At 57.2% G+C, this 16,551-nt stretch overlaps 1 protein-coding gene and 1 non-coding gene across 2 annotated transcripts; both read right to left on the bottom strand.

The window, feature by feature from the left end:
* Positions 1-1,981: 1,981 nt before the first annotated feature.
* Positions 1,982-5,211, bottom strand: ODC1 (ornithine decarboxylase 1). The gene is made up of 9 exons (XM_004582598.3): positions 4,904-5,211; positions 4,552-4,724; positions 4,205-4,339; positions 4,005-4,086; positions 3,792-3,875; positions 3,194-3,356; positions 3,003-3,115; positions 2,705-2,919; positions 1,982-2,454 (listed from the first exon to the last, which is right to left on the bottom strand). The coding sequence occupies exons 1-9, from the start codon at positions 5,177-5,179 to the stop codon at positions 2,310-2,312; spliced, it is 1,386 nt and encodes a 461-aa protein (XP_004582655.2). The 5' UTR covers positions 5,180-5,211; the 3' UTR covers positions 1,982-2,309.
* A 654-nt stretch (positions 5,212-5,865) lies between these two features.
* Positions 5,866-5,998, bottom strand: LOC118760776 (small nucleolar RNA SNORA42/SNORA80 family). Its single transcript, XR_004996983.2, has one exon. It is a non-coding gene; the product is annotated as a small nucleolar RNA SNORA42/SNORA80 family (small nucleolar RNA).
* Positions 5,999-16,551: the final 10,553 nt, after the last annotated feature.

The raw sequence follows: 16,551 nt of genomic DNA, 5'->3' as shown, positions 1-16,551 counted from the left end.
ACTGGTTCACTACCCAACTGCAGCCAACAGCCAAGCTGGGCCAGGCTGAAGCCAGGAGCCAGGAATACCATCCACACGGGGGGTGGGGGGCAGAGTCCCAAGGGCTTGAGCCATCCACCTGCTGTCTCCCAGGGTGTGCATAAGCAAGAAGCCAGAGGCCAAGCCTCAAACACAGGCACACTCTGCATGGGTGCAGGTCCTAAACAGGACCACCACACTGCCAGCAGCAGCCCCTGCCTGCCCCAGGTCCTTCCAGTACAATCAGCCCTTCCCAGGAATGCTAGCTGATGCCTTCCACTATTTTTATCACCCTGCCTGTGCTGTGTAAATCTCCATCTGTAACTTGAGCTAATGTAGTCCAGATGGCCAGTGTTCACAGCCTGGGGTGGGGCCCACAGCGTGAGATGTTCTACAAGTGACCCTAAGGCCCAGCCAGCAGGGTTCGTGTGCTCCTGCACCCGGTCCCTCTAGGAGGGACCAGGTCTTGGTGGAAATGGGCTTCCGGCCCGCCTGCCATCAGACGAACTATAAATGCTTGCCCAGCAGCTGAAGGGTACTCTTTAGTAGTATGTTTGAAAAGTGAATAAAAACTGGGTTTGGGACTAGTGGTTAAGGCCCGTTTGTGATGGTGGGTCACCTTCCACGTCACCTGCCTGGCCCCAGCTTCCCAACAATGTGCACCCTGCACCAAGCAGTCCAGTCACTGCTACCCGCAGGCCGAGTTCTGGACCCTGGCTTCGGCCTAGTCCAGCTCTAGCTGTTGCAGCATTTGGAGAGCTAACTGGCAGATTGGGACCCAACTTCTAAGTAACGGCTCGTTTGCCTCAGCCAGGCACCAGGGATGTTCCCACCCCACATGGTACGCTCTACTTCCCATCCAGTTTCCGCTGATACACCCTGGGGAGAAGGTAATGTCAGTCCCCCCCGGGGTCTGTGCCTCCCACAGGGACACCCAGGTGGAGGTCCTGGCTCCACCCGGCCCTGCTGGGGGCATTTGGAGTCACATTTGTCTGCCTTTCCAGCAGCTCATCCCACAGATGTTAGGGTAAAGCACTGTGCAAACCACAGGAGTCCCTGGGGCAGTGTTTAAAAATACTGAATATGGCCACTGCTCCATTCTGGCGCACGTGGGCCAGGCCCCTGGGCAAGCTGGGCCTTGCCAGGATCTAATACCCTGGGCCCACCGCAGCTGCATGCGGCAGTGCAAGGGCTCAAACTGGCCTGCAGGGACCAGTCCCCTTGGGGACTGCCCTTCCCCAGCAGTCCTTGCAAACAAGTGACAGCATGTTCCCCAGCTCAGTTGGGCCACCACAAGGTGACACTGTGACTGGGGTTGGTGACAAGCATGGGGTCACATTTTAGAGCAGGGAGCAGGACCCAGCTCCAGATCTGCCCTTGTGTGGGCACCAGTCACCCTGACCTGCCCTCCAACTTCAGTCTGTGTCGGTGACTTCCAAGAACTGTCACAGGTGCTCTGGTTAAAGCCGCGTCCTCAGGGCCAGGAGACAAGCTGGAACTGCAGGAGCTGGGGAAGGGCAGACCCGTCCAGCTAAGCTGCCACACCGGAGGGCCTGTGTCCAGTACGTGCAGCCCACGTCTTTGAGGAAGTCGGCTCCCTTGAGAATGGCAAGGTCTTTGAGGTGAACCCCAAGCCCTCCCCCAGCCTGCACAGCAGGGGTTTGGGCGACAAGGTCAATGGTCAAGGTGAAGGTCTGTCACAGAGTAACTGCTGTCCAATGTCTGCAGCTGCCCATCACATGCTACAGGGACCCCACTCCAACTACTAACTACGCCAGGGCGTGAGAAGATACACCCACAGTCCCCCATCAGCCTGCTGGAGGGGCACAATGGCCTCCCTCCTCCAGGGCTCCGGCCCTCGAGGTGCGACCCAGCTGCTGTCTTCTCCACCCCTTCCGCCTACCCACACGGTAGCCTCCCAAGGCTGAGAGAACCCACGCCCAACCAGGCAGGACTCCAATGCGTAATTATTTCAAGATAGTTTATTTTCCAAACAGGTGCCAACATGGAGCTTCCGGCCCGCCTGCCATTGGACAAGCTACAAACGCTTGCCCAGCAGCTGAGGGGTACTCTTTAGTAGCATGTTTGAAAAGTGAATAAAAATCCATATAAAACAAATATTCAAATAGTTTCCATAGGAACACAGATAAGTGTGGCCCCATCCCCTAGCCTTCCATATTGCTTCCAGCCCTACTCTTAGACATTTCAAAACTGGCGGTAATTAAGTTAAATGGTCCCCCCACATCCCACAATTCAAGCTACGCCCGCAATTAACAGCTACAGAGTGGCTTTTACACGTTAATGCTGGCTGAGGCGCAAGTCGCTGGGTGCCGCTCCATCCCGCTTTCCTGAGCACAGGACACAGGCAGCGTGCCCGTGTCCGGCTCCCCCACCTCAGGCGGGAAGTCATGGCTCTGGATCTGCTGCATGAGTTGCCTGAAAAAGAAGTGGCACCCTCAGAACCCCGAGGTCCCCAGGCAGTGCCCAGCCTGGCAGCACACAATAGGTAAAGCACTGTGCAAACCACAGGAGCCCCTGGGCAGTGTTTAGAAATACAACAGGAGCGGCCAGGGCGCCACTGCAGCTTCCCTCCCAGTGCTTCATCCCAGGCCCACCTTACCCAAACTGCGCAAGCGCACATGCAAGGAGCCAGGCTGCGGAAAGCATCGGCCCGACGGTCACTCACCACATGGGTCTCGACATCACGTAGTAGATGGTGGGTCTCTGGAAGCCATTGAAGGTGGAGGCCGCAGCCACCGTGTAGGCGCCCATGTTCTCAAACAGCATCCAGTCGCCAACATGCATCTCGGGCAGGCCGCAGCGTTCCACAATCCGATCCAGGCCGTCACATGTGGGGCCCCAGATGCTGGAGGAGTAGTACTTCTCATCTGGTTTGGGTCTCTGTTTAAAGACAGCAAGAGTCACTGGGTGGCTCTGGGTGCTGCCCGGGGCGCTGTGCAGGTGGGGGCAGCCCAGGGCAGTACCTTCTGCAGCAGGGGCCTCACGTGCGCGTGGTCGTACAGGATGCAGTTGAAGGAGCCGTACACGCCGTCATTGACATAGTACATGAAAGTCTGCTCACTCGCTTCATCCTCATCTGAAAGGGCAGGAGCCTCAGCAGCTGCTCTGTGCCCATGCTCGGTGCAGCTGCGCCCCACGGCCTCCCGACACCTACCATCAGAGCCTGGCTGCTCCTTCAGGACGAGCTTCTTGGCGATGATGTTCACGGCCAGGGTGAAGGCCGAGGCCACGTAGTACCGGCCCGGCTCTGCGATGATCCTCACCCCGGAGTCGGAGGGGAAGTACTTGTCCAACGCGGGGTTGATCACACTGGTGATCTATAAGCAAGACAAGAGTGGCTGCTGTGTGGATTCAGACTGCGAGTGAGCCCATGGGACAGGACGGGGTGGCGGTCTGTCACCAAGGACAAAGCTGAGGCCGGCCTGCATGGCCCCTAGACCACAGAACAAGTGATTACAAGCAACGTGCCAGGCCACCCACCCTCAGCGCACCCGGCCAACAGCTGTGCTGCTCATGTGAGCAGCGACCCTGTGCCGGCTCAGTCACATGAGTGAGCAGGTTAGAGCTGAGAGGGTGACATGGGCCTTTCTCCAGCACCCCCTCAGCAGCCCCCAATGACAACAACCCACAACTTCAACTTCAGAAAACCAAAAAGCATACATGAAATGCAATTTGGAGTAAAGTCACTCAAATACATCATACCAAGCCGTTTCTTTTCATGCTTGGACACGTTCCAAGTGGCTGAGAATTACCTCTTCAAACTTGAGCTTCACGTCCTCCGAGCCAGGGAAGCCCCCCCCGATATCGAGCAGATACATGTGGAATCCCACCTCGGCCTGGGCAGGAAAACCAAGTCAGCCAGGCCGATGGGGAGCGCCGCCGCGAGCCCAGCAGATGGGGCCCTGCCCCTGCCTGGCCAGCCAAAGCCCCCTGCACCAGGTCACTCCTGGGTAGCACCTACTCACCCCCATGTCAAAGACGCAGCGGGCATCAGACAGCGCCTGCACGAAGGTTTCCGGGTCCGTGCAGCCACTTCCCACATGGAAGCTGGGACAGAAAGAAATGAAGTGTCATTTGCTGGGTCTTGGGAAAGTGACCCCAAACAAGGCACAAAGCCCATGGGATGGGAAGGGCTCCGTGTCTTAAGCTGAGCCACGAGACTCACCTGACGCCAACGACATCAATATTTAACTCTTTTGCGCGCTCCAGAAGCAGCCTACTGGTTTTGAGTGTGGCACCAAATTTAACACTGAGGCGACAGACTGCCTTGGAGTCATCAGTGGCAATCCGCAACACCAACCTGGCAACAAGAAAAAACATTCAAGGGTCTCAGGAGGAGGAAGAGAATCCCGCCCTCTAGAGCGGGCTGGATACTGCAGCTTGTGTCAGTCTTAGGTCAAAGCTGAGCCACATTCTATTTAAAACAGAGACAGCCATTGGAAACAATGCCCAAGCGGCGAGAATCCGCGTGCCCCACGCTGGGCTCCCCCTCAGAGGGGAGGACTCACTCACTTGGCTGTTGGATGTGCTCTGGCAACTTTCATCAGCTCCACTTCGCTGTCGAAAGTCATCATCTGGACCCCGCTGCTAGCAGCATACTTAATCTGGGACACCTGCTTGCAGGGGTTGGCGTAGATGATCCTCTCCGGAGGAACCCCGAGGCCCTGCACCAACTGGATTTCAGTCTGGAAGAGAAGAAGTCATGCCATAAGTCATGCCACAGTTGTGCATAATAAGAGAAACAAACAGAAAAGCAAGTCACCATCACAGCCCTTTCATTAGCATTCTCTTCCCAGGAAACCTCCCCGTCACCTCCAGGGGCAGGACTGTCAGACACCTGTGAGTGCCACCTGCCGTCCTTTACCTTGCTAGCGCAGTCGAAGCCAGTCCCAATGGAAGCCAGGGTCCTTATTATGGCTTTGCTGTCATTGCACTTGACAGCATAAAAGGGGGTCACGCGAGGAAGAGCTTTCAGCCACCTCAGGTGCTTCTTGAGAATGTCCCCAAGGTCGGCGACATAAAAGGCATCCTTGTCATCAGAGGAAGACGCCTCGTTAATCTTCTGGTCTAGGATGTCCTTGGCGGTAAAGCCTTCATCCAGGAAGTGGCAATCAAACTCCTCATGCTTCAAGTTGCTCATGGTTCCTCGATGTTCCTCTAGAACGCAACAAACTGCAAATCAAGGCGGAGAAAGTCACTCGGAAACCTCAGCACTGAGTTTACCAAAACTAACCTGCAACCAAAGCCTCGTGCGAACACTTACATGGAAGATGAGGCGGGATCAGAAGGAATCACTTGCAGCTTCTGAGGCGATGATCCCAAGTCCCAGGCCTGTGTGTCCTCAGGGTGGCAGCAGTACTACCTGCCGGACAGAGACCCACGTCACCTGCCCTGTAGCTCCACTCCAGGAGCCCCAGCCCCCACGTGGAGGTGTTCCCGCCAGGACACCGAGGGTGGGGAAGCCCTTCCGAAGGGTCTGCTCCACACCTCAGATCACATCACAGCAGAGGATGATTCAGGCACTGGGGTGTCCACGAAACAGTGCCTCGGACCCCGTGAGAACCCCCTGTGAGCTGGCCAATTGCCCAGTGTCGCCCTGAAATCAATGACGTGCACTGCACCCCAGCGCCCCTGGCCTGACTCTGCCCTGCTCAGTGTATGCACAGCCACACAGGAGGAACTTGGGGCTAACCCTGAATAACCCAAGCAAGCGGCAACAGGGAGTCAGCCACAACCAAAGTGCGGTCCTGGGCCTCCCTGAAACCTGAGCGCAGAAGGCTACCTTACAAGGACGGGTGGTAACCCCTGGAAAGTTCTGACTGCTACAACTGTGCAACCCACTTCAGTGCCAACAACCTATGGAGAAGAGGCTGGGCAATGGTTCGGGGCCAGTTTGCTCTGGCATGGGACACTATGAGAGGCCCATGGGGACAGGCCTGCCATAAATCCAAACCCATGCGGGAAGTCTCCCCTCAGCTTCTGGAGCTGCCAGAATCACCCCTGGGGGGGCGGGGGAGATCATGGCCAGGAGACCCACTTTGACGTCTGGCTTGCAAAGAACCCACTGAACCCTCCTGAAACATTTTCCCGGCCACGCTCACGCTGCAATCAGAAAGCTTTCCTTCCCTTTGAAACACATCAGTTAGCATTTGGCTTTCCTGTCTCCTTAAAATAATCTGAGTAAACTCTACCCAGTGTCACCTCCTGGCCTGCTGCATGGCTGCTGCCGCCGTTGCTGTTCAGAGATACGGAAATACAAACCCAGCCTAGCAAAAACTCTCAAAAATTCCAAGTCCCTCAAGCTGCGCCCGACTGGAGGTCGGATCAAGTCTGCCAGCACATTCTTTGTCTCCCCGGACATTCCTCGCAGGCTCTGCTCCCCACACTTGCAGCGCTAGTCAGAATTCTCCAGCTACAATCAGCCTTTTTTTTTCTTTAAACTTGAGGGCTGGCTCCCTTGCGTATGCCTGTTGGCCTGAGCCAGCCTTTTCTTCCACCTCAACGTCGTTTGGAGTCCTTAAATTACACACAGCTGCTAGACCTGCCTGCTCGGCTATCACCATCGGCCCGAGCTGCCGCAACGCCCGCCCCACGTCCTCACGGCAAAGCAAAAACCAAGAAGAAAACAAAAAATCCTTCGAAAGGCATGCGCAGCTGGGGCCGGGCCCCGAGATCGCCTGCCGGCAGTGCTGCCCCGCACCTGCTGCGGGCGGGCCACCCGGGCCCCGCGGCCGCTTCCGCTCGGGAGCCCGCCGCTGACGTGGTGCTGGGGTGGCCGGGCCCCGCCGGGCTCGGGCGTCAGGGACCGGGCGAGTGGCCGCGGCCAGCACCGCCCCACCCCAGAGAGGGGGCACCCGCACCCCGCAAGGCCGCGGACTGCCCCACTGCGGCCACGACCACGTGTGCCCCGCGGGCAGCACGTGGCCCTCCCTTCCTCCCGGGCTCCCCGCCGGCCACGGCCCGGCTCTCACCTCACAGCGGCCCGGCGCCGCGGGCCGGCCCCATGGAGACGCCGCCACCGCCTGAGCCCGAGCCGCTCCCGCCCGCCGGCCCGCCGGAGACGCCGGCCCGAGGTGGCGCCCGAGCTGGGGGCAGTGGGCGGCCGGCGGCGGCGGCTGCAGCAGCGACTGACAAAGCCCGACGGCGCGCCGCGCCGCTACTTATAGCGCCGGCCTGTCGTCATGGAGACGCACCAGCTCAAACCAGCCGCAATCGGTTCCGGCCGGGAGGCCTCCGGGGGAGGGGCGGGGGCTCGGCGGCGGCCAACCCGGGCCGGGGCGGAGGGGGCGGGGGTCGCGGCGGCGGCGACGTCACAGCGCCGCGGGTCCGCCCGGCCCCGAGGCAGGCCCGCGCATGCGCAGTGCGCCACGCCGCGGGCCCTGTCAGCGCGGCGCCGCCGGCCCGGGACGCGTGTGGCGGCCGCGGCCGTGCCCAGACGGCCCAGTGCGCCCCCGCCCGCTGCCGAAGGCCGGCATCCTCCGCCCGCTGCCCCGCCAACGTGCTTTTCACTGGACTTTTAGTGCCTGGTGACCTGGGGCAAACGGGCAAAGGGAAGGGTGGATGCTGGCCGCCGTGCCCCGGGCAAGGCCCTGGGTTTGGAGTCCTTCTCGTGGACAGCCGATAGGTGAAGTCCCACCCAGGGCTCCCCGGAGGGCCGGGGGCTAAGACCAAGTGTCAATGTGGCTCCGGCCACGCGCTTTCTTTGGGTCTGTGCCCTCCAACTTGCTGTGTGATGTTTGGACAAGCCACTGTCCTTCTCTCGCCTCTAGTGGCCCCTGGGATCCTGACAAGCTGCTTGGGAGCAGGGGTACCCACGTGGCATGAAGAAAGACCCCACTCTCCCAGGAGCAGGGGAGGTCTCCAGGACTGACACCCACTGGGCAACCTCTCAACTGCTACTCTTTTTAAAAAAGATGTATTTATTTGAAAAAGGCAGAGTTAGAAAGATCATTAGCCTGCTGCTTGCAGTGGCCTGGCCTGGGCCAAACCAAAGCTGGGAGCCTGGAACTCCACGTGGGTCTGGGTGGTGCTTGGACCATCCTCTGCTGCTGTGTCAGGCCTGTGGGCACGAAGCTGGGGCTCAGACCAGCACTCCAGTACAGGGTGCTGGTGTTGCAAGTTTCAGTTATGCTTGCCGCACCTCGGTGTGGTGGGGGCCTCCCTTTGTAGGGTCCTTAGTGAGTGCCCAAGCCCCGGGGCTAGAGGTCAGAGGGTATCGACACTCCTACCAAGCTCCAGAAGGACCACCGCAGCCCTGCCTGCTGCAGCAGACCTGTCATGGGTGTATTGGTCCCCTCCAACAGGCAGTTTTCCTTGCACTCTGAAGGCTGCCCTGCGCGGTTATGTGGCCTCGTCCCTGTGGCAGCTGCAGAGGGCCAGGCAGGTGGCCAGAGTGTGCTTCCGCTGCAGGTGGCGAACCTGCAGGCACGTTCTTGCCCAGGGCTCAGGTTGTCAGTCTGATGTCGCCAACACTCCGGCCTCCCCTGCCCAGGCCCCTGCAGGCACACATTCTCCAGCCCTCTGCTTGCCTGCACCTGCTTCTGGGGAGGCCAGGCCTTGCCCCTCGCTGCCTGTGACCTGCTTTGGGGAAGCAGATGCCAGGGAAGGGCAGGATTGGGGAATCGGAGCTGACTACCCACCCAGATTTGAGCAGAGAAAACGGTGGTGACTAAACCCAGCCATACTCAAAACCCACTTTGCTACCTTTCAGCCTTTTTATTTTTCTCTGTTCCTAGAGAAAAACCTCCTTGGGAAGTAGGTGATGCCAGATGCCTGGGTGGGACCCTGAGCTGCGGTTTGTTTGGGCAGAAGCAGAAAAGGAAGCGAATGCAAATACTGGAGCCGCCTTGGTGGCGCTCCCCCTGAGCTTGGGGACCTCACAGCTGGCTCGCCCCAGGTCCCAGGGTGTCCTTGGTTTCCCTGGCCCAGGGGGTGGCAGGCTGCTGACATAGATAAGCCCTGTGAAAGTCCTCTGACCATGTCTTCTGAACCACCCCCTCGAAAAAAAAACAAAAACAAGGAAGAGCGAGTCTGATGATAGATTTTTTTCTTGGGGCCACTGTGATGGCTTAGCTGGCTAACCCTACACCCAGAAGCACTGGCATCCCATATGGGCATAGGTTCATTTTCTGGTGCTTTACTTCCTTTCCAGCTCCCTGCTTGTGGCCTGGGAAAGCAACAGAGGATGGCCCAAAGCCTTGGGACCCTGCACCCACATGGGAGACCTAGAAGAAGTTCCTGGCTCCTGGCTTTGGATTGGCTCAGCTCCGAGCGTTGCAGCCACTTGGGAAGTGAACCAGAAGATAGAAGATATTTCTCTGTGTGTTTCAAATTTTCTTTGTAAATCTGCCTTTCTAATAAAAATAAATAAATCCTAAAAAAATTTTCTTTAAATTGTGCTTCATTTACATGAAAGGGCGCCTAACGATACAAGAGAGGAGATTTCAGAAAGTTCCTGGAGAATGTGTCTCATGGGAGAACTGGGTGTGGGTTTCTGCGGCACAGTAAGCCCATCTTCTAATTCCATTTTCCATGAGTGTTCTGAGCACTCCCCTAGAGCAATCACAAATTGAGGAAGTCACCCTTCTCGGGAGGAGTTAACATCCAGGAGTCGTCAGCCAGTGTTTCTGTAACCGTCCCCTCAACGGGGACATGTGACACTGGGAACCACATGTGGATTTCTGGAAGCTAGGTCTGTTGCAACCAGGTGTGTGTGGTCCTGTCCTGTCCCCCCACATTTCTCTGGGACACATAGGAGGGGTTGACTGGCTTGATGCTGGGGATGCCCTCCACCCCCGCAGGGACACTCTGGTCCCTTTCAGACATTCCAGCCCAAGTCACGGGTGCTCCAGCCTTGCTCGGGAGTCATCAGGGTGTTTCCAGAACCCTGACCTGCCCTCCAAGGCTGAGCGCGTGCCGTGTTTGTTCAGGATCCCAGCGGTGCACAGAGGCGTGGAGGGCCGCCTCCAGGGAGCCCTCCTCCCTCTGAACAATGGTGGTGTCATCCGAGGAGGGGGCTTCCCCTGGAGTTGTCTCTCGTGAGTGCAAAGCCCAGGATGTTGCGTTTACCAAGTGTTGTTTCATCACAGCCCTGCCTCGCCCTAGCCTTGTTGTGGCTCCCTGGTAGAGCTGCCAGGAGAGGGGTCATTGGGGAGTTGGGCTGGGGCTTCCCGGAGGCCTGCAGGGCCCTGGGGGAGGCTTCCTGGCCACATGGAACAGGCTGTGACCAAGGTGGTCTCTGTCGAATGTATCAGTGTTTGGCTTCCCAACAACCATTCCTTTTCAGTGGCCGAAGCCAAAGTGCCAGCAAGTATGTGCCAAGCTGACAATCGGACGGGCCACCTAATGTGCCCACAGCAAGACTGGGCTGCAGAGCTGATCTACTGGAAACCCTTCACCACCAGGCCATCAGGGTCAAGTCCAGGTGCCTTGGCCTGGCTCACGAGAGGGCTGAGGACAGAGGCCAGTCCTGCCCACCTCCCTCCAACACTGGATTTGTAGCACCTTGCCAGCCTGGCTGGGTATCCTTCTCCAGCCCCCTTGACATTCTGGATCTTGATTTTTGTGTGTTCTGTTTCCAGCTCAGTGCCAGGGCACACGTGTCACTAGCACAGTTATGTGGGAACCAGGGCTATCTGGGGACATCTGTCATTCATGGTTGCTGTGGGAGGGGTCAGCTCCTAGGCAAGTTGTCCCTAAGCTCAGACAGGGTGAGAAGGGAGGAGATGGCTGGCTGTGCTTCCTCTGGCCAGGACCCCTCTGTCTCTCTGTTCTCTGGGTACACGTCTGGCTGGCGCAGCCCGTGCTCCACAGCTGTGCAGGGCTGGGGCTGGGGGCCGCCCCTCAGTGACTGCAGCTCAGGGCCGTGTTCCTGCAGACCCATAGGAAAGCACCTACCCAGCGCTTCGAGCAGCCGCCCGTTTTGTTCCATTTTCTCCTAAGCTCCTGGTAACTCCCTCTGACCCAACAAGTCACAGCACCTCTGCTGCCTTTGTCACTGCCCCATTTTCACCTGGGCCCCACCCCTGTGGGCCCCACCTCTGGGAAGCCCCAGAGCCTGCACATCGCTTCCTTCCACGAAGGGCACAGCATGTGGAGGGCCCTTGCCCAGCCAGGACGTCTGGGAGGGTCTGTGCCCTGCCCAGGGGCACTGCATGCTCTACGGCTCCACTAGCCACAGTGGGCTGAAGAGCACAGGTGTCCCCCAACTCTGGGAGCAGCCCTGGAGCACTGGCCCTTCTTGGCTGTGTGGAGTCGGTGCCAAGCTGTGTGTCCTGCTGGCCCTGGCAACTCCTTGCTGACGCACGATAGGGCCCAGTGATTTGAGAAGACTGCTAGGGAACCATAAATGGGTACAAAGCGTTCCACACTGGCATTTGGCATCCTGTGTCACTCCGGGCCGGAGCAGGCAGCCCTGGGAGTTAAATAACCCAGCCTCTAACAGCTACAGGAGGCCACTGCCATGTCCAGAGGACTGGGTGTCCAGGGGCTGTGAGCACAGTGAAAGCCGGGGGCACAGTAGAGCTGTGAGCGGGCACTGGGGCCATAGGGAGAGCCCCTGATGGACAGGAGGAAGCTGGAGTTGCTGAGGGGAGGCCACTTGTGTTTGAGAGCCCCTGAGGGGGTACAGGGAGAGAGAACCCACTGACTCTTGCTCCCATCCTCCCACTGCCTAACCACCGGGAAGCTTGCGGGTCAGAGGCCCCGCCCCCCCATGCCGTTAGATGTAGCCAGCCAGAGACCAAGGTGGACAGACAGGGGACGGGCGTTCTGTACCCATCTGGAAAGCACCTCCTGCCCAGAGTTAGCACGAAGACGGTGAGACGATTCATGGTGGCTTAAGCAATCAGGAAAGTTCGTCATGTCACCTACGGATCCTCCCGGAAGGGAGGATCCGGTTTCATTGATTCAGGACTTCAGCCTCAGCATCGAGGACCTGAACTCTTCTCTTTTGCCACTTCCAGGTCTGGGTGGCGGCTGGGTGTTGGCCTCTTGCTTCCAAGGCGGCTGCCCCGGATCTGGATATCACGCTCACGAGACCCATGGCAAGGAGGAAAGCGCATCTCTTTCCCTGCTTCCTACCTATTAAGCTGCTTTGGTCAGTATGTTTCCCCTTCCTCAGCGTAGAAGCATGGTCTTTATGGTGGATGGAATTTGATTGGGAGCCACTGGGCACTGGGCGTGGGCTCCCATGCCGAGTGTGACCCTTTGGAGGATGCTACCTGCTGTGGTGTGCCTGTGTTCTCACCCTCACAACCCCTTGGTGAAGTCCTAACCCCTGACCCTTAGAACGGGCCTTTGTTTGGAGATGGGGAGGGCCCAATTCCAAGAGGGCCAGACTGGGGTACACAGACATGTACGGGGAGACAGGCCGAGGCCTCCGGCGCCAGTCAGCAGCCATCAGAAGCACGCACGGGGTCTCCCCACACCTGCTTCTCCAACTACCAGCCCCCAGAGCTGGGAGATGCGCAAAGCTCAAGCTTCAGGGCAGTGGTCCTGGGACGCAGCAGCTGGAGGGAGCAGGCAAACCACCTGAACACCAAAAGGTGCTGGTGTGGGCATGGAGGTGTGGAAATAGCACGGGGCATGTGCCTGGGCCTAGTGCTGGGCGCTCTGGCACTCCCGGGGTGGTTGTGGAGTAAAGAGACTTTGGCTATGCAGGGCTGAGACCCAGTGTGATTTGGGAAGCATCCGAGGCTGCAAGCTTGGAGCACAGACCTGGATGCAGCTGCATTCATACACAGCTAGACCCCAGCTGTCCCTCCTTCCTCACACCTCTAGAGAGGTCTGGATGCATCCTTGAAAATGAAAACCGATCTTGTGTCCCCCTGGAAACCTTCGGGGGGCAGTTTACTCTGTCCCATGGATGGCTGTCCTGCTGAGTCCTGGCTTACTCCGGCCACGCTGTTGCATGCTCATCCCAACTGCTATCAACTGGGTACTTGATCTCCATTCTGCCAGCCACCGTCTGCTGAACCCACCACACACTCTGCATACATAAGTCCCTTCTTATCTATTGCCTCTTCCAGGGCTGCACTCCAGGGGCCGACCTGTGATAGGCCGGGGACTGGAGCAGGTCGAATGCCCAGGCTAAGCCAGGACAGGGTGCTCAGAGAAGCCAGGCCAGTAGAAGAGGTGAATATCATGGGATAGCAGCAGTCTTACATCTGGTCTACCTCTCCAAAGGCGAAGCCTCCTGTCTGGACTGGCTTGTTTGAAGCCTACACAGTATGGCAAAGGGCAGCCCAAACCTCACTGAGAACAACCATGCAGTATCCGCCTTGTTAGCTGGAGTGCTGGCTTTGGGCCTCCTTGGTAGTCCCTTGGCTATTTTATAGGATGGCCTGGAGCGCTATTAGCCAGCGCCTGCCATCCGATATGAGAGTAAAGATGTACTCCAACTCTAAGCCACAAAGTCACTTGGCTGCTGCATCCCACCCCCCTAACAGGTCTTCCTGGAGCAGAGACAGGCCCGTCTCCCTGGTTCCTGAGCCTTCAAATCCATGCAGTAGCCTGCAGATTCCTCCAGTAGCCAGTGACCCTGCCAGCTTCCTGAAGGACCACAATGTTCTTGTTGAGCCAGGATGCTGAGATCTTAGAGAAGTTCTGGCTGGCAGAACCCAGCTTCGGGGTCTGACAGACCCGGGTTTAAAGAGAACTGTAGCAGGGAGTCCAGGAGCAGGCCCTGAGACTCAGCCCAGGGATTTGAACCCAGGGCCCTCACAGGCAAGAGCCTTGAGGTCCATGAACTCAGTTTCCTCAGCTTTGGGTGGGATGATGTTGGAAGCGCCTCAGAATGCTGCTGGCAGGTGGATGAGCCAGCTCATGCCCAGTGCCAGGGCTGTGTCCACTGGGTGTGATGTTGGAAACTCTGCACCTGCTGCTGCTTTGTGCTTATCAGAGCAAAGTGATCCTTTCTGGATTTGCTCTTTGGATTTGAAACAATAGTTTGTTTTTAAAATTTCTCTATTGGCTTGAAAAGTAGCATTACAGAGTGAGAGAGAGAAAGAAATCGTTCATCGGCTGGTTCACTCCCCAAATGGCTGCAACAGCCAGGGCTGGGCTGGTCTGAAGCCAGGAGCTCGAAGCTCCATCTGGGTCTCCCACACGGGAGGCAGAGCACCAAACACTTGGACCATCTTCTGCTGCTCTCCCAGGCACGTTAGCAGGAAGCTAGATCGCAAGTGGAACAGCCAAGACTCAAACTGACATTTTTATGGGAAGTCAGCATCGCAGGTGGTGGTTCAACCAGCTGCACCGCAATACTGATCTCAAATAAACAGTAATGTTCAAAGAAGAAATATCAGAAGAAAATTACTGTAAGTTGACCATTTCACGTAGAAGCCAAAACTGAATTTCGTGTGCACGCATTGAGCAAAAAATTATGCAGTTAATGCTTTTCACTATTTAAGATTTCAACAACAAAACTCCACACTGGAGCTTTCCAGGCTGGCTCTTCCAGGACAAGTCTTTGGTGGACCAGGGCCACTGGGTCGGGCTGTTCAAGGAGAGAAAAGCGCTTGCGATGCGCTCTGGGCAGGAATGCGCATAGCCACGTCTGGATGAATCAGGGACCAGCTGTGGAAATGAAAGCTCTCTGAATTAATTTAGGGGCAGAGTACGTTCATGAAAGGGCAAGTAATGAAAACGTGAAGTCCTCACGGATGTCGTAAAAACCCCTTCCCGACCCTGGCCAAGCACCAGAACAAAGGACTGTTCTGAGGGCAAAGTGCTTTGTTGGTGCCTCGCTTAGGCCAGCCGGCACAGCCGTAATCACCAGCGGGCGGCTTTGCGTCAATATTATTGCTGCCTTTGCCTGTTTGCACACAATACAGGTCTTTATGGCCTGCAGCTTGCACCTGGGTCACAGGCTCCCAGTGTCCCGCCCTTCCTAAACCGCCACACCTGCCTGGGGCTGGATGCAGGGACAGTTAGCTCCAGGTACAGTGGGCAGTGGGGTCTCAGCTAAGTCCTTCCTGCTCTCTGAGCCTGGGATCTTCTTGCTGTTAGTTCTAGAGTTGCTGGCTGGAAGAGTCTTCGCTGAGTGCATGTGCCCAATGAGGCCTTGACCTTGGTGGAAGCTACATGATGGGGCATCCCCTCACTCCTGCTCCCCCACCCAGGATACCTGCACCCACCCAGTTTCCCTTCTGCTGGTTCTCTGAGCCCCTGTGTCCTGGACCCAGATCTGGTCTGTTTTGGTCTCTGCCTATGTCTGTGTGGTTGTCTGGTGCTGGGACACGGCATTCTCTCCTCCTGAGCTCTGCTGTGTGACTCTGCAGGGTCCCCAAGCTCGCAAGCTGTAGGCAGGTTCAAGTCTGTCATCAGTATCTGCAGACTCAGGACACACCCAGGGGCCTGGTGACATTGAGGTTGGGGTAAATCTGGGCTGACCTGCGTGCAGTAGCACTCAATGGCGCCCTCTCATTCCCAGAGTGCCTTGGTCCCTTACCTCCAAGGGACCCGTGTCTCTTACTCTCCTGAACCTCTTCAGCATCTCATCTTCTCCCCCCACCCTTCCAAATGCACCTGCTTGTCGCTTGGGTCAGTGTTACCTTCGCACATGCGCCCAGTGGTCTGGCCGCTGCTGATAGCCTCGTCTCAGACAGGTGGAGCTGCTGGCCCGGGGGGTTCCCCAGGGCCTCCAACAGTGAGCAGTGCTCTGAGAAGAGAAGGGAGAAATCCCCAGTGCCTTGGCCTAGGTGCGGGATGGAGACAATAGCTCTCCGCTGTGTAGCCAGGGGAGGTAGACTTTGGTAGCACACTTACTGAATGCAGCCTGGCAACAACTAAAGGCTTAGAAATACCATACCCCAGGGCAGGCGTTGGGTACAGAGGTTGAGACTCTGCAGGGTGGGATGGGGTGAGGTAGGGGTGAGGCAGTGGCTGGTATGATGGACTGGGTCTCTGCCTGTGATGCCTGCAAACCATATGAATGTTGGTTCAAGTCTTGGTTGTTCTAGTTTAAATCTAGCTTCCTGTTGGTGTGCCTGGGAAAGTAGTGGAGTCCTTGCCACACAGTGGGAGACCATCTGGAGAGTGAACTAGTGGATGGAAGATTTCTCTCTCTTCACTCTCGCTGTCTGTGATGCTGCCTTTCAAATCAATAGGTCCACTTGGGACGTGTGCATCCGCCATCACTGTCCCCTGCCTGGGTCTGCGTCCTGCTGTAATCCCAATCCCAGCTCCCTGCCCACGTGCACCCAGGGCGGCAGAGGGTGGCAGTGCAGACACAAAGATGCATGAAAAGGTCATTTGTCAAAATCAAAAATTGAAACTTTCCCACATACCCAATGTTAGTGGAATGATGATGAAACTGTTCTCTTCACGTGCTGTTCAGCCTTTACAATACTGTTAGCAGTGATTTCTAATGGATCAGGGAAGTGTGCTGTGCTCTAGAATAAAAACACAGATTTACAGAACTATGGGTGTGGTATAAAATTTTTCAGTTTTTTGTTGCGATGCAATATACACACCATGACATTGCCCACTTGAGGCATCTTTGGCATTTTG

This window comes from Ochotona princeps, chromosome 8 (genome assembly GCF_030435755.1).
Source record: "Ochotona princeps isolate mOchPri1 chromosome 8, mOchPri1.hap1, whole genome shotgun sequence".
Classification (NCBI taxonomy): domain Eukaryota; kingdom Metazoa; phylum Chordata; class Mammalia; order Lagomorpha; family Ochotonidae; genus Ochotona; species Ochotona princeps.
This window is presented reverse-complemented; position numbering and strand designations above follow the sequence as displayed.

Bases quoted from the DNA above. Each gene is read 5' to 3' on its own strand.
- ODC1 (XM_004582598.3), bottom strand. From the start codon at position 5,179: ATGAGCAACTTGAAGCATGAGGAGTTTGATTGCCACTTCCTGGATGAA. The intron at 4,087-4,204 runs GTGAGTCTCGTG...TTTCTGTCCCAG, and splicing joins ATTGATGTCGTTGGCGTCAG to CTTCCATGTGGGAAGTGGCT. The intron at 2,455-2,704 runs GTGAGTGACCGT...CTTCTTTTTCAG, and splicing joins GTGATGTCGAGACCCATGTG to GCAACTCATGCAGCAGATCC.